Raw genomic sequence first — 24675 nt, 5'->3', positions numbered from 1 at the left:
CTATTCTGTTTACTTTCTTTGTCAGGATTTTTGTTTTTTAAAATCTTCCAAAATTAGTTTCCTATAGAAAGTGTTTGCAAATGTTGTGCTGACTATATCCAGAGAGACTGCAAATAGAGTTTTGTTTCAATTTTAAGCTTACATGTTTTCAGACATTATTGTTAATGTAATGTGTGATGAATGATATACAATAGTGATGCAAATGTTTTTTTGTGTGTGTGTGGTTTTTAAGTATTTCTGATACAAGCATGTTGTTTTGGTGCCTTATAGTACTATGTGGATTATTATCCCAAAAACGTGCATACACATTGTACTTCGAAATAGATAGTGCAGTAAAGGATTAAGTCTGCTATCAGTGTTTGGTGTTAGAAGCCCTTGCACTGTAGTATTGAGAATGCACCTAACAACCATGAGCATGTGCCAGCTTGGAGATACTTGAGCAGACCTGACACTTGGCTATTTCTGACACTCATCTGCACTTTTTTTTCTTTAACTGTCCTTTAGGACGAACTGCCTGACAATCTGTTCAACCCTCATATATTGTTATATTGTTAAAAAGGCCCTCTATAGGTGGATTCTGGTTAGCATGTGCTTGAGGAGAAATATCTCTCCCTGTCTGAATGGTTTGATTACTTATTTCTTAAACCACAGAGAGCATTACACAGATAGTGTTCATTTTCAATTAAAACCTCAAGAAAATGCTTGCTTATTGTCTAGAAACCCACTGCAAATAATGGAATTATCCGTCCTTAAAAAGAGAAATTGCATGATGTCACTGTCAGGACTTTTTGCCATTTTGCCATAACCACAGAATTGCTGTGTTTTTGTTCATGTATGTATTTTAATTTACAAGCATATGCCATTTAATGACACAATTCATAAATTGGTATATATATTTTTTGTTCTCAGTATTGTCATTGCTTCTAAGATGTTAGGAAATTCAAGTTTCCTTATTCTGCATTATTGAAATGCTTTCCTTGTTTCATACATTTTAGTATAATGGGTAAAACAAGTGAAATAATAAATTTTACTTAAAAAAATTAATTGTACATAATTATAGACCAGAAGTGATGCAGTGTGCAGATATCTTCTTGTAAAAGTGTTGCTATAATTGCCTCTGGCAGTACTCTGAACTATTCCATTGAAAGAGCTATTAGTGACCGTGGCCACTGCCGCACACAAAATGACACTGTTCTTATTCAGAATGCTCTTACATTAGGTCAGACCACCCCTTCCAAAAACTCCTGCGTGCCAGATGTGACTGCAGACCCGTTTTTCAGGTTTTAGAAAAAAAAGGGTTTGTTTTCAGAATCTGGTTCTACTTAGTACATCTCCATCCTGAAGTACATTTCATAAATTGTCTACATATTTTTCTTAGTAGAGAACTTAACTGGCTATAATTTGTAACACATGGCCCCTGTCATGTGATATTTCCAAAACACTAGCAGACAGGGTCCCAGCAGAAATAAACCATCATCCTGCCGCCAGGCTGGTTTTTCTTTCTTTATTTCTTTATTTATTTTTAACTTTACAGATATATCTGTGTTTTCCATTTAGCAGGGTAATTATTAGCCCACATTTTGGTGTCGTAAAATAGCATTCCACTGATGTAAAACATGAACCTCTTTATTATCTGTTGAAAATTGATTTGGCATTTACAGCCGTGGTGTACTTGACTCCTTTTACCTTCGGAGCTCATATGTGGGTGATTGTTGCAGGAGAGAGAAATGAAATTGCCACCGACATAGAGCTGTAAATGTTTTAGATAGCAGACTGCAATTTGCAGTTTTAATGCTTGTGTCAAAGCTGAGGAAAGTACCTCTGTAATCACAGATACGGGTGGAAGAAGGGAAGGGGTGGAATTGCAAGCATGAATTAAATTACAAAGAACATGCTGGTTTAATTGCAGTGTTTTCACTAGACGCTTTCCCAGCCTTTTTGGCTTCAACAGGACCATATCTCTACACAAACTGGCCTATTGATGTCATGCTGTGTGTCCAGGCACATCATCTGTTCAGGAGCCTTTTTTTGCTACAGTACGGCATCCTAAAGTGCTGTGCATTACACAAAAGGATACATATGGTACTACAGTAGATGTTAAAGGGGGGGGGGGGGGGGTTTGTGTTATTATTATTCACTAAATGTTGTATTCTTATTATCTTTGGAAAAACCCTTTCTACTGAGTAGTAGAAATACTATTTCTTAAATGCATTTAGGGAAGTTGTTTTATATTTTTTTTTAATGAGCTATTTGTTACACAACACATATGCAATGAATAGGTGAGATGTGCTGAAATGTTCGATGTTTATACAGATTTAGAAACATCTGAATCACTGAGTATATGGTTTGTTTGTTCATCATTAGCGCTGCGATTGGCTGATTTATATAGCAAGTTGTTTATGAAGGTGTTTTATATCAAAAGATGGCTCAAATGGGTTCTCTCCTATAAAGAAAGAAAAATATATATTTTTATATACTACAAGAGACATATACTATTTTACTGGGCTCAAGCAAGCACATGAAGTTTAAACCTGAGATAAAAAATAGCTTAGTGGATGATATACTGTAATATTCAGAAAGCATATTTATTCATTTTTTTAAGGTAAAAAAAAAAAAACTGCACAGGTTGTTCACTGCCGCATCTGGTAATCCTTGAGTGATCACAGCCTGCCGCAGTCCCATAGCCCTCACCTGATTTGATAGGATGGAATAAAATGACTCTTCACACCACCTGGCGCAGATGAGGCAGCCCTGGAGGAGCTGTGCTTGGGGAGCAGACAGGGACAGTGCTGAGAAATGTGGAAGTCCAAGAGGAGGACAACAAGACTTGCAGTTAGGAAGAAAATACAGAAAAAAAACTACAGAGCAGAGACAATAATACATCTTTCTGACACGCTGAGGTTTGATGGGACATGTACTGTCTACTGTTCCATCTGGTGCTTAAGATTGCATGGCATATTAGAGTGCCACAGGTTCATATGAGAAAGTGGCGCTTGCATACCAATTGAGCAGCCCCATCTCTCTGAACTGCTCCACAATTGTAATGATGTGTTCAAACTTTTGACGGGGCCACAACAAGGCCACTGACATCATGCTGATAGCTACCATGGCACAGACTTCTGTCTAGAAGAAATGTTAACCAGGTTCATTTATAGACAACATTGAAATATGTGCAAACTGGTCAAATGTGGCCTGCGTTTTCTGTTTAATTGAATTTAAAACCTTCTTGTGCATCCAGATTTGTGTTTTGTTTCCAGTACCAGTTACCTATACAGTACCACCATTTTGTGAACTATATTATTCCATCCTGTTCAGATAGCATGGAATGGAGAAGTGCATCACAGACATGTGTTAATAAAATATGTACCCTGTACAGAGAAAGAGCTGCTGCATTTGTTTAAAAGAATACTTTATGAGGGCATAATAACTCTTTATGATCAAAGCAATTCCAGAAAGGTTGAATACCATAGCTGTGATTGAATAGCACCCACATTCAAGAAATGCAGGGCTTCCATATTTGGCAGACTTTGTGCTGTTTTGTTTATTTATTTATTTTTTTTTTTTGACATGTGTTTTTTTCAATAATACAAATGTTAAATGACATCTAGGCTTTCCAGTGCGTAGTTTTAAATCATGGAACCAATCTCAAATCTCTCTGCTAATTACAAAGCTAATTGCTATAAAACAGCAGGCAGGGGATTGGAGGCCCAATTGCAGACATTTTGCAGACATATTGCTTACACAGCTCAAGAATGCTCAGAGCATGGATGGGGAGTATAGGTGTAGCGAAAGAGACCAAACTAAGGGATTCAGACAACCCCCTCTCTCCCATCCCCTCTTAAAAAAGGAACACATATGTTGGGTCTCAATCAGACTGAAGATAAGTAGTGTTTCCTTCTTTTTGTTTCTATAGATTAATTTAAATATTGTCATCAGTGTTGGAGTTGCTAATGTTTATTAATTTGCTGCAGCACAGCTCACTGCTCTACTAACTTTTTTTTTTTAAAAGCAGAAGTAATGTTATGGCAGAGGAATGTGTAGAAGCCAGCGTGGGTACGTCAAGGCTCTTTTTAGTAGATTATTATAAGACTCCTGAAATGCCTTGCCCTTCCCTGCTATTCTCCATGTAACATCCAAGAGCACCTCTAGGTCTGGCAGAGTAGTGAACTGGTAGTTGCTTCCTCTTGCTAAAACTATTTGTTTTTAAGGTGATTATTTTCTCCCACTGTAATAAAGTTAGGATTTATGACTGTGCTTGGACAAGCTCAGGTAATATATGGACATTTAACGGGTATATTAACTGCCCTTTAAAAGTCTCTGTAATACAACTTGTGAGCCCTAGTGTCAGGGTTATCACCTATGAAGATACCAGCTGAATAATAACGGAAGGGCAGGTACTGGAAGAAGTGTGTCTTCTGGTTCCATCACATAAGCATACATTGCTGTGAATCTAACAAGTTGATCTGTAATCTTGCTGTAAAAAATGAAAAGCATTTGGGGTATATGAAGTTAAACTCTTTTGTGCACTCTCCTACTTAAATAGGCAGCTGAAAGCCCAGTTAATGGTATGTCTGAATTGCTTATGCTCTCCTCCAAACATAAAAAAAAAAAAAAACTCTGGATGGAACATTGAAAGCACTGTGATTCAGCAGTAAATTACTTTACCATTTTCAACAGCTATCTTAATGTTATCAATAAAATATGTATGCGTTGGTTCCACACATCATTCATATTCAGCACAAAGGTGAAAGGGCGTTGCTTGTAGAATAGGGAGCAATTGAATCTAATATTTATTGAGACAAGCCACTCCACTCAGTTTTATATTGAAAATGAGTTGTTTTTCTTTCTCTCCTTTTTTACAGAGGAATGCAAGTACATTACATTACCGATATGTCTAAAGAACACCAAGCCACCAAATTTGGTGGCGTTCCCATTAGGGTCAAAATGTTCCACAAGCTATTTAAAAACACAGACTTAAAATGCTGTTTAATATTCATATTGCAGTACAATTGCATGCGTAGTCAGAGGTATTCTGACTACCACTGCTCAATGCATCAGGGATCAAAGAATATGTTGGGTCTCAATCAGACTGAAGATAAGTAGTGTTTCCTTCTTTTTTGTTTCTATAAATTAATTTAAATATTGTCATCTAGCTTATGTTTTTGTTTTAGCTCTACTTCTGTTCTGAAAAGGATGCTTGGGGCTCCAGGAAGATGCTTGTTTTTAACACTGCAATCTTATGGGGCTTGACAGTTTTCCAGTCAAAAAGCCTTGAGTATTTTACAGCATTCTTGTACAACTATTGTCAACTGGGTTTTCTCTATATTAAATGTATGTTAAAGCCAGCATTAACTGGTTTAACCAAAAACAAATGCCCAGTGTTAGGTATTTGCAATTGCCATATACGAAAATTACTTTAAGGTAACTTGCAAGTTTTGTTATTGTAATTTTTAAAATAGATAAAGTGCTAAGCAATCACATAAACAATCATGTAAAATAAAATAGTAGCAGGGTTTTGGATAAAAACACTAAACATATCTACTGTTCTGGAGAAAGCCTGTTTTAATTTTGTTCTTCCGTGTCTATTTTCTTTTCTCTCTCAATGTTTATTTTATACAGTATAATGTATAGAGGGTTTTGAAAAGGTTGATAAAAGCCATATTGCAAAGACACAGCAGCAGGGTATTTAATTTGATGTCGTTTTTAGTGTGGGATGGGCCTGTGCACATTTATATTTTGCTCTCCTTTATAAAAGTTTGCCATGGTACATTTGTGCAGCAATTTTGCTAAAAAATAATTTCCAATGCATTACCATACAATCAGCAATTTACTTTGCTTTCCTGTGATTTACCATGATTCCATATTCTTTATTTTACTACACTTTTCTATGATTTTACCATGGTAAACTGCAGTATACCTGTTTCATGGTTAAATTTGTCCATGCAGGCCAACACCCAGTTGTATACATGAATTCAGAAAATAAAAAATACAAATTAAAACCTTTTGCAAAAACTTGTTTTCTTCTATAGCAAGCACTTATCTTCAGTTTAGTTCCATGTTGAAAAAAAAGACGCTCAGGCTTCTGCCATAAAAGAGAGATTTAAAAAAAAAAAAGAAATCTTGATGTAATGGAAAACAAATGGCAGTGATCATTGCATCCTTAAGCCATATTTTCTAAATGTACTTCAAGTCCCCCATTCCACCAGAGTTTTTTTTTTTTTTTTTGGTGTGTATATAGATTAAGACTAGCGTAGTATTCCAGCATCCGTCTCCATCATGAACTGATTTTAAAAAGCACAGCTGAATGAGTTGCAGATGGTCCGGGTTTGTTTCATTCTGAGGATCTTGTGGTAAGGTAGCATTGCGGTCAAGGCTTGGTCAATGGCAGGAAAGCTGACACAGACTCGAATACTGTAGTTTAAGGCGGATAAAATAAGCACAGAACAAAGCAAAAAAAAAGAAAAATTGGTTTTAAAGAAAACACTTTTCAATGCTTCAAAAACAACAGCTATCTCTGTGTATCCTTACTACTGTTCAGGCTGGGCAATCCTCTTCACTGATCTACCACTCTCTCCAAACAAACATTTCTTTGTCTTTTATACAGGGTGTGGTCAGGGGTTGATTGACAATCATGCAATCACCCACTGACCACATTCCACACTTCTCTAATGACACAATTAAACATTTACTCTAAAACAATTGCTAACAAAAATAAAGATAATACAGTTGTGGATGTAGCTGGTGGAATTGTAAGCATATATATGGAAGGATATGGCAAGGAATGAAAACAAGTTCCAGTACAAAACAGGTTAATACAATAAATCACCAAAACAAACCCTATTTAAAAGTGACGGGTCTTCACTCCGTCACACACCGCTTCGATTGTCCCAGTTCAGATTTGGACCAGGTTGGGATATTCACCAAGTTCTCTGGAGCGTTTTCTCTTCTAGGTTGTCCAATAAAGCCTGTTCTTGCTATGCAGAAAGGGACTTAAAAATGACTGAGTACTTTATCTTTAGTGTTGCAACTCTTGACTTTAATTATTTCGGTGAAGCCAGGTTACAACTAATAATAATAACTTGGGAATCAAATCACAGTTGGGTCTTCTAATTGCAGTGTAAAGGAAGCCTGAAAGATGATTGCTTTGTGTCATTTATTTGGTTTTGACATGAAAGAAAACTTGTTTTGATTCCAGTCCTGGTTTGTTGGTGGACCCAAAAAGTGTTTTTATTGTGGTACTTGTGAACTGAGTTTTGGGGGTCTCATCTAGTCCTATAGTACATCATAAAACCACCATCATAACTAATGCGAACTGGCAGCAGTTTATCTGTTTCCCAAAAAGTGCGCCAGACATTGCAGCCCTCATGCTTTGATACGTATTCAGCTGGAGAATTAGGTCTTTAAAAAAGAATCCTGGCATTAAGTTAATATTTTACCAGTTATAAATGTAATAATTCTGTCTGCAAGTGGCAGATTTCAAAATGTACAACAGCCCCTTACAAAATGAAAAACTTGATTCGGACAGAAAATAAAAGAACAAATAGCTGGTGGTTGTTCTGTGGTACCAATCAGAAAATAATGGGAGGATATGGAAAGGACTGGAACAGATTATTGTCTATTGGAGTCCCTGTCAGCCTGCTCACATGTGTTTTGAATCTGGTGTGGAGCCTGCTCTCTGTAACAGTTCAGCGTGAGTGTAAGTAGAATGGGAACCAGATGGGCCAGACATTCCTGCTCTTTATCTCTTCCCCTAGCCCTGACAAGACTCCCTCCTGGCATATCAGAGATGCTTTCCTATATTTGGGTAGGGCCCTGTGCTGGCTGCATCTTGGTGCCTCGAGTTCAGCCATGTCCTGCAGTCCTGGAGGCTCCCTGTTAGAGTGGGGCAAACCTACTGAGGAATGATGACAAGGTTTTTGAGGAAATAACATAGGCACATACTGTAGGGTTAACTGTTGCTATAGGTGTAAGTACAGGCGTATGCATTGTAAATGCTCTACATACATTAAAAAAAAAAAGTGTTTAGACAGAATATCCCTTTATTGATGCTGTGCCCACATGGCAACGGCTCTGTTTGTGCTATTCAATTGGGTTAGCCAGTGCTCAGCATTTTAAAAGGTTAATGCCTTTATATAAAAGCACACCCCTAACCTGTTTCAGGTGATTGTATACTGAACAAGTTACCATTTACCTTACAGACACAGTGTGTGTCCCACGGTTCAGCAAGCTCAATGCTTTTTTTGTCCCAGTCTACAGTATAACTCCTGTTGTCTGAATTGGATTTGCATCCTGCATACATCCAGTTTGTGACTGAAGATGAGGATTTAATGCTGTAAGGTGGCAAGCTGTTCACATGGGATGTGTATCCAATTCGGGGGGCCAGACTGCTAAGCAAATACACCACCCAGGGAGAATTACTCTCGTACCCACTGGTGGTTACATGTGTGTGTTACTTGGTCAGATCGTAGGATGTCATGAAAAACGGGGTCTCTGTCATGTAATTGTAACCTTTTCAAAGCCTCCTGCTGTACCCAGCGCATGTACCACCTTCAGCATTATTGCCCAAGCTTGCTTTTTCTTCACTCCATTTCTGTGACAGCATAGTAATTTTTTTTTTTTTCTTGGAATAGATCCAAAAATATTTCAAGTCGCGTCATTTTTTTTTTCTGGTTGGTTAAGGTGGAGCAAGCAAACTTGTAAAAAAGTGTTCTACTATCACTTAATTTGTTGTCTTATTTATTCTTTACAGTATATTATGTATTGTTTATTTTCTGATGCAGCATATGATAGGGAGTTGTATTTTTATATGTGTGTATATGTAAGCATACCATATTGCTTTGAGAAAGGTATGTTAATCATATTGAAACACTGTGCAACTAGCTCTTCTGAGAAAAAGAATAGCTGCCTAAATCTGTACTGAGGTAAAGAAAGCTCAACTGATTATCTAAGATATGTTTTATGTGAGCTGCATTGTTGCTGTACTGAGCCTCTGCTAATCTTGTGTAACCACAAATATATTCATGCACTGTATTTCTATATCCATTTCTGTGTACGACACTGAAATTAGTTACCCTAGGGTTGTCTTTCTGGTTGACTTTTGTTTTTCTTTTTACTTTTTTGATTCTGTGAGAAATGTCCTTTGCCTTCAATTCCCACTTTTCACCTGAAGATGAGACTTTTGTGGTTTTTGAAAGCTAGTGTTGTTTATACATATTTTAGATTACCCTATGAAAAAAAAAACCAAAAACCTTTTCATAAATCGTATACTTCGTGCTTGAAAGAGTCTATAAAGAACTATTAGGGATGTTATATATATATATATATATATATATATATATATATATATATATATATATATATATATATATATATATATATATATGTGAGATGAACATGTCATTACCAAATATTTTACTATGTTCATAAATTAATATAGCTTAAGCAGCAGGCAGCAGGTGTTACAGCACAGAGTAGTTGTCAGCTAATACAGCCCCCACCAAAACCTCACCTGTACAGCAGAGCATCAGGTTTTTCAGTCCAGGCTGTCATTAGGGGATTCATTACCATCCTTTTTCTTCTCTCTCCCTCTCATTTGTTATTATTAATATTTGTATTGCTCTGAAATATCACAGGATTGATATAGACAACTGTGGGCTTTGTTTGTACCATGGGCAGCATCTGCCTATAGTGTAGAAAAGAAGGGAATGATAATCCAAGAGCTTTCCTAATGAGACTCTGCCATCTGAGGCTCACCTTTTTAGCAGTGCTTTGATTAGGGGTGTAAATCTGAGACCCTGCATAGCCCAGACACTTGTTATATTACTGCCTCAAGTGTTTTGTTTGTGCTCTGGGATCTCTTCTCTGTCTTGTTTGACGACTGTTCATCCAGATATATTTTAGCAAATAATTCATGTGTTTTTATTGATCTTTCTATCTGTTCCAGATCGCACTGAGAAGCACTCCACAATGCCAGACTCACCTGCTGATGTGAAATCACAATCCAGGTTGACACCACCAACAATGCCACCTCCTCCAACCATGCAAGGAGCTCCGAGGACCAGTTCTTTTACCCCGACCACATGTAATTATCAGTGCTTTACACTTGGTATAGGGGGTTTAGGGGCTATTAGGAAATTTCCCTTCAAAGCTAAGCAAATCTGTACTTTTCCTCTATTCGGTGTAGTGTTTTTTTTTGTTTGTTTTGTTTTAATAAGCTGCTCGTTTGGCATTTAGCAGCCTTGAAATCTACCAGCAATTATCAATTCTGAATGCTCAACAAAGCTGCCACTTTGCTGTTACTGTAAATAATTGCTTTGTTGTTCAGCAGTATTATGGGAGATGAAAACATACATTATGGTGTATAACACCAAGGGGGGCATGTATCAAGATCGACGACTCTGAGCTAAATTGACGGTGTAAAGTAGCGCTCTGCTGCTGAAACCATCGAAATGGGCTACCGGTAGCGCAGCTTAACAGACTAATCAGAAAAATAGCACCTCCCCTCCAAATGGGCTCCCTCAATTGAACAATAGGTAGCTAATATGGAGAGGCAATGACCCATGTTGACTAAGTGTCTTGACTTTATATTATATTATTATTATACGACGGATAAAACCAAATATACGTAATGAAAAGGATAACTTAATGAACCAAGTTTATTATACAATGAATACAAACAATTGTACATAATGAAATAGCCGGTATCAATCTATAATTTCATCCTCAGAGAGATCAGAAAGAATAATGCAGACCCGAAGTACTCTCCCTTCTCAGTACTCTCCCTCTGTTCTTGGGTTATTCAGGAAGGTTAGGAGCCTGTACTCTCCGTCATAAGAAATGCCCCTCAAAAGTCACAATATGACGAATTTCACGGAAATTTTTGTTTTTTCAGAAAAAATATACAAAGCAAGCACAGGGTCTTTATAAGCACAATGTGCAATATAATGATGTAATATATAAATTTGGTAATATAAAAACAACTGTTTAGAGTTTTGTGCGGCAGTTTCAGTTTCTAAACAAGACACTAAGCAACCCAGCTCGGAGATTTTAGTATGTCAATCCCACAATAAACTGTCAGTGAAATACAGTATTAAGAACCATTCATTCATTAAAAAAAAAACATAGTATTGAAATAATATTTCATAAACGTTCAGGAGTATCCATAATTTATTTATTTATTAAAAATCTTAGTATTATACATACACCTTCAACGTAGATGTGCACATCCTTAATATATTGTACATATGTGTGTATATATATATATATATATATAGAGAGAGAGAGAGAGAGAGAGAGAGAGAGAGATATGTTAAATACATCCCAGTAACAATCCACAGCGTTCGGTTATTCTACTAGTATCAATAATTCATTTATCAATATTGTTAACTACAGGACTGACATAACTATACAATTATGGGTAATATGAAATATGATAAGTATCAATCTATGTTAAACGTATGGGTTTTTATTAACCATTCCATGTTGCCGAGACGCTGATTCTCCACTGACATCACTATCCCTCCGGTCCGTCCGTGTTGGTGTTGTCTGAGTCTCTCTCCGAGTTTGACCCTTCTGATTCGCAGGCATACGACTCGAATTGATACCGGAGACCATCCCGGTTTTCTCTCTCTACGTTAAGTCCATCTGAAACTGATGTCTGAAAAAGGTGTCTGAAACAGATCAAATTAGGCTACTCTCACTTTCACTGTCGCTGTCAGCCATACTGGCAGATACAAGTAGCTTGCGGTTATCTCCCTCTGTGACGTCGCAGGAAAACCAGGAAACGGAGATCACCCTCTGTGTATTTCCGGGTATTATTTGATTAATTGTAGCGTGATTAAACATGATTTGGTAAAATTAATGTGATTATATGTTCAAGTGAGACCTGTTAATATTATTTTTTTATGTTTTTGGTAAAAGTCAAATTCCATGTCATAGGTTCTTTAATGACTTTTAAAGAGCAAAAAAAAAAACACTCTTCCTGTCTGCTGGTGGCAGAGTAGTCCCGTTCCTTCCCATTTCCGGAAGCTTAAATCCCGTTTGCTTTATTTTTTTTATTTGCCGGTCCCGCCCGTTCCCGTGAGCTTCACTCCTGTGCCATCCCATCCCGCAAAACTTAACACCATTGTGACGAGTTTTGGAAGTTGGTAGCATTAGCCAACATCATAAAACCAGGGAGGATCGAGATTGAGATGCATTAGAACAATTACCTCTCAAGGCACCTCTGTCTGAGCTCTCAAGGCACCTCTCATTCCTTTGTTTAACCAAGTCTAATGCTTTGTCCCTCACCATTTATCAGCACTACCGTAGAATCTCGTTTAAACAGAAAATATGTCAGACCGGGGTACCTAAATACTGTATGTAAAATATTTACCAATTTTGTTTATAGTAGCTTGTACATGTGCTGTAATATGATGTTTTGTGGCCATTAAGATATGTTTCCACTGCTGTAGAAATAATGTCCTTTTCTTTTAATTTGCACAGTGACCAATGGCACCAGCCACTCACCCACAGCATTAAACGGAGCTCCGTCTCCGCCTAATGGCTTTAGCAATGGTCCCTCCTCATCATTAGCCAATCAGCAGTTGCCACCTGCCTGTGGAGCACGGCAGCTCAGTAAACTCAAGAGGTTCCTCACCACACTGCAGCAGTTTGGCAACGACATTTCACCCGAAATCGGAGAAAGGGTGCGCACATTAGTGCTAGGGCTTGTGGTAAGTCAATACAAAATAATAAAAAAAAAAAACTCTGTTTATTTTAAGTACTTGTAATAGTGCTACTCTTATGAAGAGTGTTTTAAAGATAAGCACAAATAAATGCATTTAGTATAAAACACTCGATAGTAGAATACGTAGAAATATTGAAAGACATTGACAAGCATTTTGACCGTAAGTCCTTCTCCATGTCTTTAACATCTAAATAGTACTAGTAAGTGTTCGGTTTCCAGAACACATGCTAAGGATCCTTTGTAAATGGAATTTCTTTTGTTATATAGTAAGTGTATACACATGTCAGAACTACTGTTTCGTCTTCCAGCTGAAGGAATAGTTATTGTTAGTAATAGTATACAGTATTGTAGGGTTCCAGGGGTAGACAGGACAGGACGTTTAGGTAGCGATCGTCATAATGGCCAGACGCTGTCTTTACAAGACATGACAATTGCCACCCAGAGCCATTTTTTCCCTCCTTGAGTATACCAAGTAGTTTTTGTTTTTATTGTAATATCCAGAGACTAATTTTCAGTATGTCCTTTTGATTTCCTTTATTGCCAATCTAGTGTTTCCTTCGCCCTCCCTAATTCTCAGTTTTCCTTCCTTTATTAAAAAAGCATGACACACTTAATTAGAGCTTGCAATCCTAAAGAAAAGCTCAGGAGAATTCCTAGCTGTCACAATAAACTTCTGCAATCTGTGCGAACAGATGTAAGGGTAACGTAACAAAATTTAGGTTTGGGAAATAAGGCAATGTGTTGTGTTTTTTTTTTTTTTTGTTTGTTTGTTTTATATTGTCCCTTTTAATTGTGTATATATTTTTAAATAAGCATCCCATACTGTTCTTATGTGGTTAAACTGATAAACTAGTCTAAGATACAGATTTGGTTTTAAATTAGAGTGCATACTATACAAAATGTAACAGTAAATCCCCCCCCCCCCCCCCCCCAAAAAAAAACCAGTTAAACGCATAAGTATATTTATTTTTTTGTTCTGTACAAATTTAGTAACATAGTTAAATACCAGGCCCTGTTACAGATTAATTTATTTTGATGCACATTTTCCCTCTCTAGGCAATGTTATGGGATGTATTGAATATGTGTATACCCAAGAGAAAGGAGGAAATGTACTTCACACAGCATCACATATGTTCACTATTAAGGGTCCTACATTCTCAATCATGCTACAGGATATGATTTAGCTTCCAATCACTAATGCCATTATAACAGTCATAGAATGTTTTTCATATGTATTTATGTATGTATGTATTTTTTTTTATAGAACTCTACCTTAACCATAGAAGAATTTCATTCCAAACTGCAAGAAGCTACGAATTTCCCACTGCGACCGTTTGTCGTCCCATTTCTGAAGGTATTGCACAACTCACTGGTCTGGAAACTATTTAAACAGCGCTGTACCTAAGTCACAGATGTGCATGTTTCTTTTGATTTTTTTTTTCTTCATGAGAGTGAAATGGGAGAAATAAGTAAGCTGAACTGTGTAGCACTTTAATGGATACATGAACTTGTGGGTCAAGTGGCTTTGAATTTCTCATTTAATGTGCTTTTATTTTTCATTGTTGTTGGATTTTTATAATCCGAAATTACTGAACCATTGTGTCCAGTTTTGTTCAAGGTACAGTATAACTGTACAGGCAAGAAACAGTTTCCTCAGATTTGAAAACATTGGGTCACCAATTGGGATCTTGTTTGAATCGAAACACAAAGTTAAATGAATTATGGTAGTTTCGTTCCTCAGAAACGCATCACAACAGCCACTGAAATAAAGTTTGCACCTACTATTGTTTCCTTGCAGGGGACTATGACTGCACCTTATTCCTAAATTCACCTACAGTAGATATGTTGATGAAAGCAACAAAGTGACCTCAAAATCATAAAAGCAATAAATAAATTACAGGTGATTACTACTCTATCCTGCTTATTGCTAAGAGTTATCACAACAGTGCACATGATAATATTTCTGTCTGGAGCTAACTGAGGAGAACAGTGTTTGCTATTGTCATCATCCAGTCTCTGTTTCCTTACTGAAACTAGCTGTCTTCCTTGCACTGTGAAAATGGCTCCCTTTAGGGTCAAGCTGGCAGTCGGGGAGAGCCTAAGAAGCATTCAAGGACACCTTTCTTTCAGTGTTGCACGCCATATGGTTATCATATCATTTAGTTGAGATGGTTGGCAATCAAAGATGTGACTTTTTTTTCTTCTAATTTTAGGGCTTTTCCTCAAAGGGGACGTTAATGACAAATACCATATGGTTGTGGGAACGTGGATCTTAAGTGCATTCAAACGCAGCTGTAACAATATGCATTATAGGCTTGTTTTCATTAGGCTAATGTAACCCACAGACCCTCTCTTCTATTTTGCATTTATGGAAAAACATTTACTGGAAGGATATTAGACACCATTCTAATGACCTATTCTAGCACCAGAATTGAAGCAAACAAAATTGCTTTGTATTACCATATATATTTTTTTTTTTTAATTTGAAGAGCCTGTTTAAAGAGTCGATACATTTAAATCGATATTCTGAAAGCTTGTCATTCTTTATCATCAATACAAGAAAGTCTGGCTTCAAGGCATAACCTCTGAAAAAGAAAAAAACCAACAACAAACCAGATTGTTAACAATCGTTTATCTTGTGCCAATTGTTCAGCTTTTGTGTGCAGAATCTGCGCTTTTTAAACAGTTTGGAAGCAAGTTTGGAATTTCAATGCTTATTGAATGTTATCTCAAAACGCAGAAACTGACATTTTAACAGCTCCAAGATGTGTTTTTACATGGCTTAATAAAAACAGCTACAGGAGAACTGCTTTTATCAATGCCTAGTGGGCCTGTTTTTTGTATTTGTTTTGTTTTGACATATATTTTTCCTCCTTTTATAAATTAAATGACAGAAAAATGTTGTCAGTGGTAAAGATTACATAGGCGCTTCCTAAAACATCTGTATGCAAGATGTTGAGCATGTGATTACATTTTTCTAATGCTCACTTCAGGAATGCTTTGCATTGAGATTACTAGATTAAAGCTGTTTCCTTAGCTTAAGATGTGCCAGTTATTTACATGCAATTACAAAACATGTGCCGTATTAAAAAAAAAAAAATGTATTGTGGTTGTTTTGTGCAATTGTGTTATGCTAGGACTCTTTTTGATATTTTGTAAATTTTATTTTTAAAAAGACAAGTAGTAAACCCCATGCTGTGTAACTAGGTGTACTGTAATGACCATCATAAAACATTAAGGGGCCATTAGCAAGGCCGTTCATAAGCACTGTTGGTTAGTTACACATATATTTTTTTCCTCTCGGTTGTGTCACACATTACTATACTGGACAGCAGGCCCCAGCCTCTAAAGTAGCATTGAGAAGAGGTAGTATCTTATGTGAAGATACTACCTCTACCCAAGTCATTTTCAATTGGAACAAATACTGAAGTGTGTAGGTGGACAATTGCTGCACTATCTTCACTGTATCTGCAATTTAATATCACTGTGATTACATTGTAACTTAAGTTAATCAAACTGGAACTGTACTATAACAGTACTTCCAACCTAATGCACTTTTACTGCAGTGAGATACTGACCAGTAGCTTTATTTTCCAATAAACCAAATAAACAAAGGAACAGGCCATCATGGAAGTCTTGTGCCCTGTAACTGGGCAGTAACAGCCAATTATGTTACCAGCGGTATTCTTCATTTAATTGCATTTCTGCACTTCTAGAGAATTAATCAACACTTAAAATGTAGATTGTAGTTATTTTTTCAGTTGAACGCATCTTCAGTGCATTTAAACAACACTTGTGTTTCACAGCTTAATTCTAGGCCAAGGCAAAGACAGTGAATACAACCTACTCGTGTTCACTAGGCCTCAAAAACATACCCCACATTGATGCTTTAATTATTGAAAAGGCTCTAGAGTCTTGTAGCTGGGCAGAAAGAGTAGAATGTTTTGCCAGCAGTTCCTCATTGGTTCGTGTTTGTGTCACGCTTCTCCTCCCAGGCCAACCTGCCTCTACTTCAGCGGGAGCTCCTGCACTGCGCAAGGCTGGCCAAGCAGAACCCGGCCCAGTACCTCGCTCAGCACGAGCAGCTGCTGCTCGACACCAGCACCACCTCACCTGTCGACTCCTCCGATCTGCTGCTGGACGTCAACGAAAACGGCAAAAGGAGAACACCTGATAGGTGACTTTGTTGCCCTAGATTTTAATCCCCAACCCCCACACTGCCTACCGCATCTCAGACAAACCCTCAAGTCCATTGAAGTCTATCATGTTCTGCTGCCTCAATATTAAACACAATGGAAGTAAAAGTGTGTTATTTGTCTTTTGAGTGATTTGTCATAGTATATTGTTGTTGTTTTGTTCTTTTTGTTGTTGTTTGTTTTGTTTTTTTACAAGGCACGTCTGTATAAGGGTTTGGGTTTTGTGAATGTACTATAAGTTAGTTGGTGTGTTTGTGTAAGAGGCTCTTGTTTTGTGAATATACTATACATTAGTAGTTTTGTTTGGGTAGGAGGATCTTGCTTTTGACAGAGCAAATTAATCCCAAAGAAAGACAGAAAGGTTATTCTTGATTGCACACCTATGTAAAGATACAGATCATCAATTAAAAGGTAATTTAATACATTTTCTGGTATGCCACATTATGAAGGGTTACCATTGTGTCCATGTCTGTAAATGACAGGTGAATCATTAGCTCTAGATTTTAGATGTGAAGGCTGGAAAGTTTAGATTTGTTATTAGGGCTGCTGGTGAGATGCTGTGCCTGAGTGCTCTGCTGACTTTGTTCCAAGTTTAAGTGAGCTATGTGGAATAACTGTAGAATACATTGTTTACTCTTGATATAACCACATGCACTATAAAAGCCCAAAGTTACACTTCATTGCTTATTTAGTAAACTCTGACACAAATAACAATGTGAGTACGGGGAAGAAAGAAAAACAGACTTTCTGTTTCTGGGAAATTTGTGTTCCACGTTCTAATTTATGTTTTGAAAATCTTGGTTCAATGTACTGTACCTTGGAGCCTGGGGATATAGATGGCAGAAAATGAAGCACTCTACAAAATAAGCCAGACAATGTAAAAAATATTAATAATAATAATAATAAATAATAATAATAATAATAATAATAATAATAATAATAATAATAATAATAATAATAATAATAAATGTCTTTCGTTATTTTACTTCTTAATAAGAAAAAATTCAGATATTCTTTTTTGGGGGGGAGTATTTTGGTACATATGGCCTGCTATGGATGAGCAGTCACAGTGAGATTTCAAGTCTATTAAAATGGCTCATTAAAAAGTTCAATCTGTTTCTGTAATAACATTGGGAACCATCCGTCATTAAAACAGTGAAAAACGTGACATTTGGAACAGAGCAGCGTTTTACAGCTGCTTGTTTATGGAAAGTCCAAGTGGTGCGCTGTTGGTACTAGTTTTGAATCCCGGGGATGTCAGCAGAGCTGGCATACTTTTTCACTGAAACGTGACAACTGGGTTTAAATGCTGAAACTGAACAAAGCACACAGCTTCAATTTAAATCCATTGCAATGTACAAAATGTAGACACAGTGCAATAGTTTCAGCTTGGTAGTACCTTGCTATACTTGTTAAGTTCTACCTTCCACAGTAACTATACATGAATATATATATAATGTTAGTCCTTGGAGGATTAGGGTCCATGTATTCGGCACTGCAGGGAACTTTTAAGTTGATGGAAGTCTTCATTTATATCATCCAAGAAGAAATCCCATGCAGTATTGGGGAGATGAATATTCCTGACCTAAACAATATATTGTCTTTTTTTTACTAAATTCAGCAAACACATGTTATAACACAGTGGCGACCCGTTTTAAATATCTAAACAGTAGTGTGTCCAAATACTGTTACATTACTTCAAATAAGGCTGTCTCTGGCATACATACTTTTACAGACACAGATACTGTTTTATTATTCATTACACAAGGTCAAGAGAGATACAACAGTTAAGAAGGAGAGTGATGTATAACAATATGAAAAGCAAGGTCAACTGTTTGCTTAAGACCGGCAGCACAGTCCAGAACATTTATTAATGTTTTGCTCAACAGGGAGCGTGTGTTAAATTCCTTTAAATCATTCTTTTCATGCAGAACCAAAGAGAATGGCTTTGATCGAGAGCCTTTGCACTCAGAGCATCCCAGCAAGCGGCCCTGCACTATTAGCCCCAGCCAACGGTACAGTCCAAATAACGGCTTATCCTACCAGCCCAACAGTCTGCCTCACCCCACGCCGCCTCCACCTCAGCACTACCGTCTGGATGACATGGCTATCGCTCATCACTACAGGGACTCGTACAGGCATCCCAACCACAGGGACCTCAGGGACAGGACCAGACCTCTGGGTAAGGAACAGGGGACAGATATCCAGTATGAGAGACACTACGATGAGCAGGAATAGGGAGATGCCTTCCATGCACCCCCCTTGAAGTGGTTATAGCGGATTTAAAAAATACATGCTTCTTACCTTTTGTGCACGTCCATTCCCTTTGTAGGTCAGACATGTGTAGTTTTGATTTCCATTTCCATTACAGAAATCTCTGTTTGCAGTAGTCTTGGACTGTGGTCGTTTCACTTGAGTGACTTGCTTTTAATTTAGAATAGCACACAATATTTTTTTTTAATGAAAATGTTTGCTGTAAAGTATGCCTTTCAAGCTGTGCATATGAGATCTACATAGCAAAGGGAAGTGTCTGGAAAGAGCTATAGAATTATTTCATCTGCTGTAATACCTTTAAGCTAGGTCCCAAGAGAAGTCAATTGGAAGTGTACAAGGAAAACTCAGTGCCTACACCTACCTTGGTGGTTTAGGGGCATCCATGAAAAAGAATGTTGACCATGACTCTCTGCATTCTATTGCTGCAGTATAGCTGAACATCTTGAATGGTCCTGAATGTTTGAGCTCAGTTCATTATTAATAGGGAGTGGAGTTACTCCCTGTCAAACGATAAAACCAGACTGTGAGGTATAAGTGCCTGCAGCAACAGAATGAGAAGCAGCCATTGACATGCAGCAGCTGAATGAGAAGCAGGCATTGACATGCAGCAGCTGAATGAGAAGCAGCCATTGACATGCAGCAGCTGAATGAGAAGCAGCCATTGACATGCAGCAGCTGGGGGAAGGGATAGAGGTGGACGGGCAGACTTCCAGCTGCTCCTGTCCCACCTGCCCTGTCCTGGTAACTGCACTTATTGTAAGACAACAGTGTCAGAGAAGTCCTTTGAGGGGGCAGGCAAGAAAAATAGTCACAAAATAATAATCAATACTGAATGAATAATCAATACATAATTGGGCCAGCCAGGGTGGCTGTTTGGTAAATGAAGAGAGTTTTAGTTTAGTTTTAAGCTGCTGGGTAATGTAGTGTATTGTAGGCAGATCTTGTGTTGCGAAAACTGCATTGTTTCTAGTCAGGTAATAATGTTGCCCAAGCTGCCCACTTGCTTTCAGTTTGACTCCAGAGGTGCCTGGAGGTACATATTTGTGAAGTTCATAATAGACTACATATTTGGTTTAGAAAAAAAAGAAGAAGTAGAGAGCATATATTTTCCTGATGATATATGTTTATTATTACTTGGCAGCCCCTTTGTGAGTGTAATGGGCTGAGACTTGCCTGTAGACAGAACTGGAAAGTAGAAGTATTCACTGAAGAATGGAAGTGTCGGGTTTAGTGTAAGTGATGAGAAATGCAGAGACGATCATGACTCACTTGATGGATAATGGAAGGAGAAGAAAGGGTTTCCAGTCGAATGACTTAGAGTGAGTAAAATCGTTTTTCCATTCTTGACAGGGATGCATGGCACGCGTCAAGAAGAAGTGATTGATCACCGGCTTACAGACAGAGAATGGGCAGAGGAGTGGAAGCACCTTGACCATGTAAGAAAAGTAATAACATATTTTATTTCTCAGAATATATATTTTTATGCATGTGATAAACAAGTATGTTTATAACTCTGTTTGGATTAATACATGTGAAACTAAGTAGGGTAGTTACATTACATGATTTACTTTATAGATTTAGACTGCATACAAAATATGTAACTATATATTGCTATGCGCTGACTTGCATATAAAAAAGTGTATTTATTAAAGACAGTGAACTTGTAAAAGGTCCTTATAGTATATTAAAAATAAAATTTACTGTCAACATGGACAAACAATGATTTCAAATAATATGAGAATTGTTTACAATTCATCAATAACTGGCAGCACTCAGTCACATAATCTACATAAAACTAAATTACCTGTAGCCCAGCAAATGGAATGTTTCTTTTTTCAATGTTTTGGACATGGTGTTTGATATAAACTGCGTGTTACAAATGTCTAACATTTTTCCAGGAATTAATTTCCAGTGACAGCAATTAAGGCTTATAATAAGCCTTACCATAATAGTGTGTAGTATAATGCAAACAGAAAGATGTGCATGTGTGTGTGTCAGATTTGTTTAAGCTTAGCCATTCATCTGCATGAAACCTGATATGCAATGTATATTTAGAGAGCAGTTACTTTTCCAGTTTAACTCTGCCACCCTGCTGTGACCCCCTATGCAGTGCAGCTGGGAGAAGTACGATTGGAATAGCTCTAATGTCCTGCTGGTGGATGCTCTTGATCAGCTGTGAGGAGACGCATGAATGGAAGCTGTACTACAGAGGGACATTACAACTCCCCACTTTCCATCCACACTCACACACAGACTGTCACAACAGTGGCATACTATCTACAAACCAATTTGATGACATTGTGATTACCTGAAGTGGCACAGTAATACTGTGTCCCTCCTGGTAACTTAAATAATATGTATATTAAACAGTCCTGATTCGGGGTTAACATTCATTTTAATATTAATTTGATCAGCAGCACAAGACCTTTGCTTATGGCCCATTAACTTACAAACTAACCCACTGAGTAAAATAGATCATCTCAGTAAATCTATTTGGGTTTTCTTCTTTAAATGCAGCACTTCATGGGGATGCATGTTAATAAACTAAACAGTGGCATATCTTAAAACCACTACCTTCACATTTATAAAACTTGATATTTACTGTATTTGTATTGTCTTTCGAGATAAGAAGAAATAATACAGTTAAAGGGTGGAAGTAGTTACATCTAATCAATACAATAACCGCCCACCCCCCTTTGTGTTGTTTTGAGAGATAGATTTTAGAAGTGACTCTTATCGGTACCCCAGCTATCCCTGGAGCCCTTTGTTGCAGAAGCAGCTTTATTCATTGCAACCTATTGCACATACATGCGTGCAGGTCACATTCTCACAGGAGACCAGAGCGCTTACCTGTGTCACCAGAACCATTTCACGCAAGTGCTCAGCATTCTGTGACGTTGTTCTGTCCTCAGCTGCTGAACTGCATCATGGACATGGTAGAGAAGACGAGACGCTCTCTTACAGTCCTGCGGCGATGTCAGGAGGCAGACCGCGAGGAGCTCAATTACTGGATCAGGCGGTACAGCGATGCTGAAGACCTCAAGAAAGGGACGAGCACCAGCACCAGCCACTCCAGACAACAGAGCCCTGTCAACACAGACCCCTCACTTCCAGGTACGTGGACAGCAGCTCAAAGGACTGTCAATACAGAATTTTCAGATTAATGATAATCTCCATTGTTTTCGGATGTCATTGTGTCCATGTTTAGTCTCCAAATAGATCTGTACCCTCCTAGTCCTAGCTATGAATGAAACGCACATAGTTCTTTTTGTTTCTTTTTTTTTACTTGATTGTCCCTTTACAATACAGTTCTATTCTTCTTGGTCATGTTAAATGTATTTGGTATGTGCAATATGTGCAATAAGCCTTTACTTCTAATAAGATTTTCAAAATAATATACAGCACCATCTGTTGCCAAATGTTATTACTGTAGTTCCTTTCATTGGAATTGGAATTAGCACACTGTGTCAATATGTAGGCAAATGTAATGTGTTATTTTGTTTTTTGTTTTTTTAAAAGGGTCAAAGTCAGATCCTGCTTTTCTGAACACAAACCTACAATGTAAATGCACCATCATGAAATAGATTATTTCTTATAATGCCTGGCAGTGAAACCGCAGCTTGCTGAAAATACTCAGTTCATAAGCCATTGCTTTTAAAACCTAACAGTCACTTAGGAAGTAAGTCACTACTTTCTCTGTGCTTCTCTGTTTGTTCTCAAAACTGACACCCTAACTGACTTTTGGCTCACATCTTTCCAGTTTTGAATTTGTGATATGTTTTAATAAGGATTCCTGTCATACATGTCACTGTACCTATGTGCTCTGAACAGTTTCTTGAATGTTTTTTCAGAAGCTCACCGGGAACTCCTTCACAGGCCTGCCTCTGGATATGTGCCGGAAGAGATCTGGAAGAAAGCTGGTGAGAATGACATGTGTGCATGGTGTGTTTGAACGGGTATACAACACAATTAATGCAAGTCACAATGGATTCACTCTGTTGCAATGCCAAATGAATAGAATTTTTCTGGCAGTTTTGAGTGTGTAGCTTGAAGAAACTTTTAGTTAAATGGTATAAACTTGCAAAAACTACTCAGGACACATTAAACTGTTCCTTATTAATCTGTAGATTACTGTACATACATATTCTACAACTATGGCCAATAGTTTTGCATCATTTATAATTTTAGGATTGAGACATTTAAAAAATAATAACTATATGAACATAATTTAGATATTTTAACATGTAATCAAAGAAACTACAAAATTATATTGTAAAAGTCTACTGGGAGCCATATTTCATATTAGATTTTGAAATGTCAATTCTTTCAATTTGTCAGTTTTTTCGTTCAGTATATGGAAAACTACAGAGTGTCATGTCATTCAATGATAACATAACATTATTCAGCAGGTTTCATTCAAAGCAAACTTAGTTAATTCTGCAGGGTGATGCAAAATGTTGTACATATAATTAAAGGCCTCGTTTAATTATATATTTACAGAATCAGACTACAATTCAGTGTGAATGATTCAGTCCCTAAAAATACAACAACTCTGCTATATCATTGCAGCTGGAATCCCATGAAATAGCATCTTACTGTAAATGTGATAAGCCTTACCAATTTAGTAAAATACGTATCTTGGACGATTTTAAAACAAGTAAAAGCAAAAAGCAAAACAGAAGTGCTTTCAGCACATTATAATGCACTTCCAGGATCACGTCATGATTTATCAGCACTTCTGCCACATGGTGTCATTTACAAATAAAATCAGTATGATCACATCTGTATAAAATAAGCACTTTATCAGACTTCATCAATTCTGCAAACCAGCAATGGGCCTCTAGACATCATATAAAACCAAAAGCAACCCTGGGAATACAACACCATAGCTTAAATCATGTTGTCATGACAGCTGACCCACATCTAGGTTCATAATGGATGACACTTTAGATTCAGAAAGATATCACGTTGCCCTGCCACTTTATCTACAAATTGTAAAACAAAATGTCTTTACTCTAGAGAATGTAAGCTATATAACAAGGTGTCGGCTTTAGTCAAATATTATTAATCCTAAATGAAGATAAGCCTTAATTTAGACTACTTTTCAGTTTCATAAAATTGGTAATAAAAACCAGACTCTGTATGTATCTGTCTCTACATGCAGGTGTATTTTTCAAGTAATTGGTGAATGTTTGCAGTTGGTAATAAATATTCAAGCACCTTGCAAAATGTCCTACCAATTCTCTTTACTGATCTGCATGTGCCCTTGGGACTAGAATAGAAATGCATCATTTAAATATAAATTGCCTGATTTACATATACAATTAGTCAAGCTGCAGCTTTGATCGTAAGCTAAAAATTATTGTCCTGTGTTGCCACTTAGATGGAATTTTAATTCACCTTGAATATTCAAAGTAAAATTGAGACGAGTCGCCCAATTCAAGGGTATAAAGTTCCTCTGGTGAAAATCAATTGATA

General features: G+C 37.2%; 1 protein-coding gene across 7 annotated transcripts in view; it reads left to right on the top strand.

Annotated features, from left to right (window-relative positions):
- Positions 1 to 24675, top strand: part of LOC117394912 (protein CBFA2T1-like) — a 61487-nt gene that overhangs the window by 29069 nt on the left and 7743 nt on the right. For 6 of the 7 annotated variants that reach the window (XM_059012591.1, XM_033993635.3, XM_059012592.1 and 3 more), the window contains exons 2-9: positions 9944 to 10081; positions 12484 to 12713; positions 13992 to 14081; positions 16723 to 16904; positions 18855 to 19105; positions 20548 to 20642; positions 22110 to 22311; positions 23049 to 23117. In XM_059012591.1, the coding sequence (XP_058868574.1) occupies positions 9967 to 10081; positions 12484 to 12713; positions 13992 to 14081; positions 16723 to 16904; positions 18855 to 19105; positions 20548 to 20642; positions 22110 to 22311; positions 23049 to 23117 (1234 nt within the window). In that variant the 5' untranslated portion in view covers positions 9944 to 9966. The remainder of the gene's footprint in view (positions 1 to 9943; positions 10082 to 12483; positions 12714 to 13991; positions 14082 to 16722; positions 16905 to 18854; positions 19106 to 20547; positions 20643 to 22109; positions 22312 to 23048; positions 23118 to 24675) is intronic. The other variant, XM_033993636.3, reaches the window with a different exon arrangement.

This window comes from Acipenser ruthenus, chromosome 3, assembly GCF_902713425.1.
Source record: "Acipenser ruthenus chromosome 3, fAciRut3.2 maternal haplotype, whole genome shotgun sequence".
Classification (NCBI taxonomy): Eukaryota; Metazoa; Chordata; class Actinopteri; order Acipenseriformes; family Acipenseridae; genus Acipenser; species Acipenser ruthenus.
The sequence above is the reverse complement of the archived record's forward strand: the minus strand, read 5'-3'. Positions and strand labels throughout refer to the sequence as shown.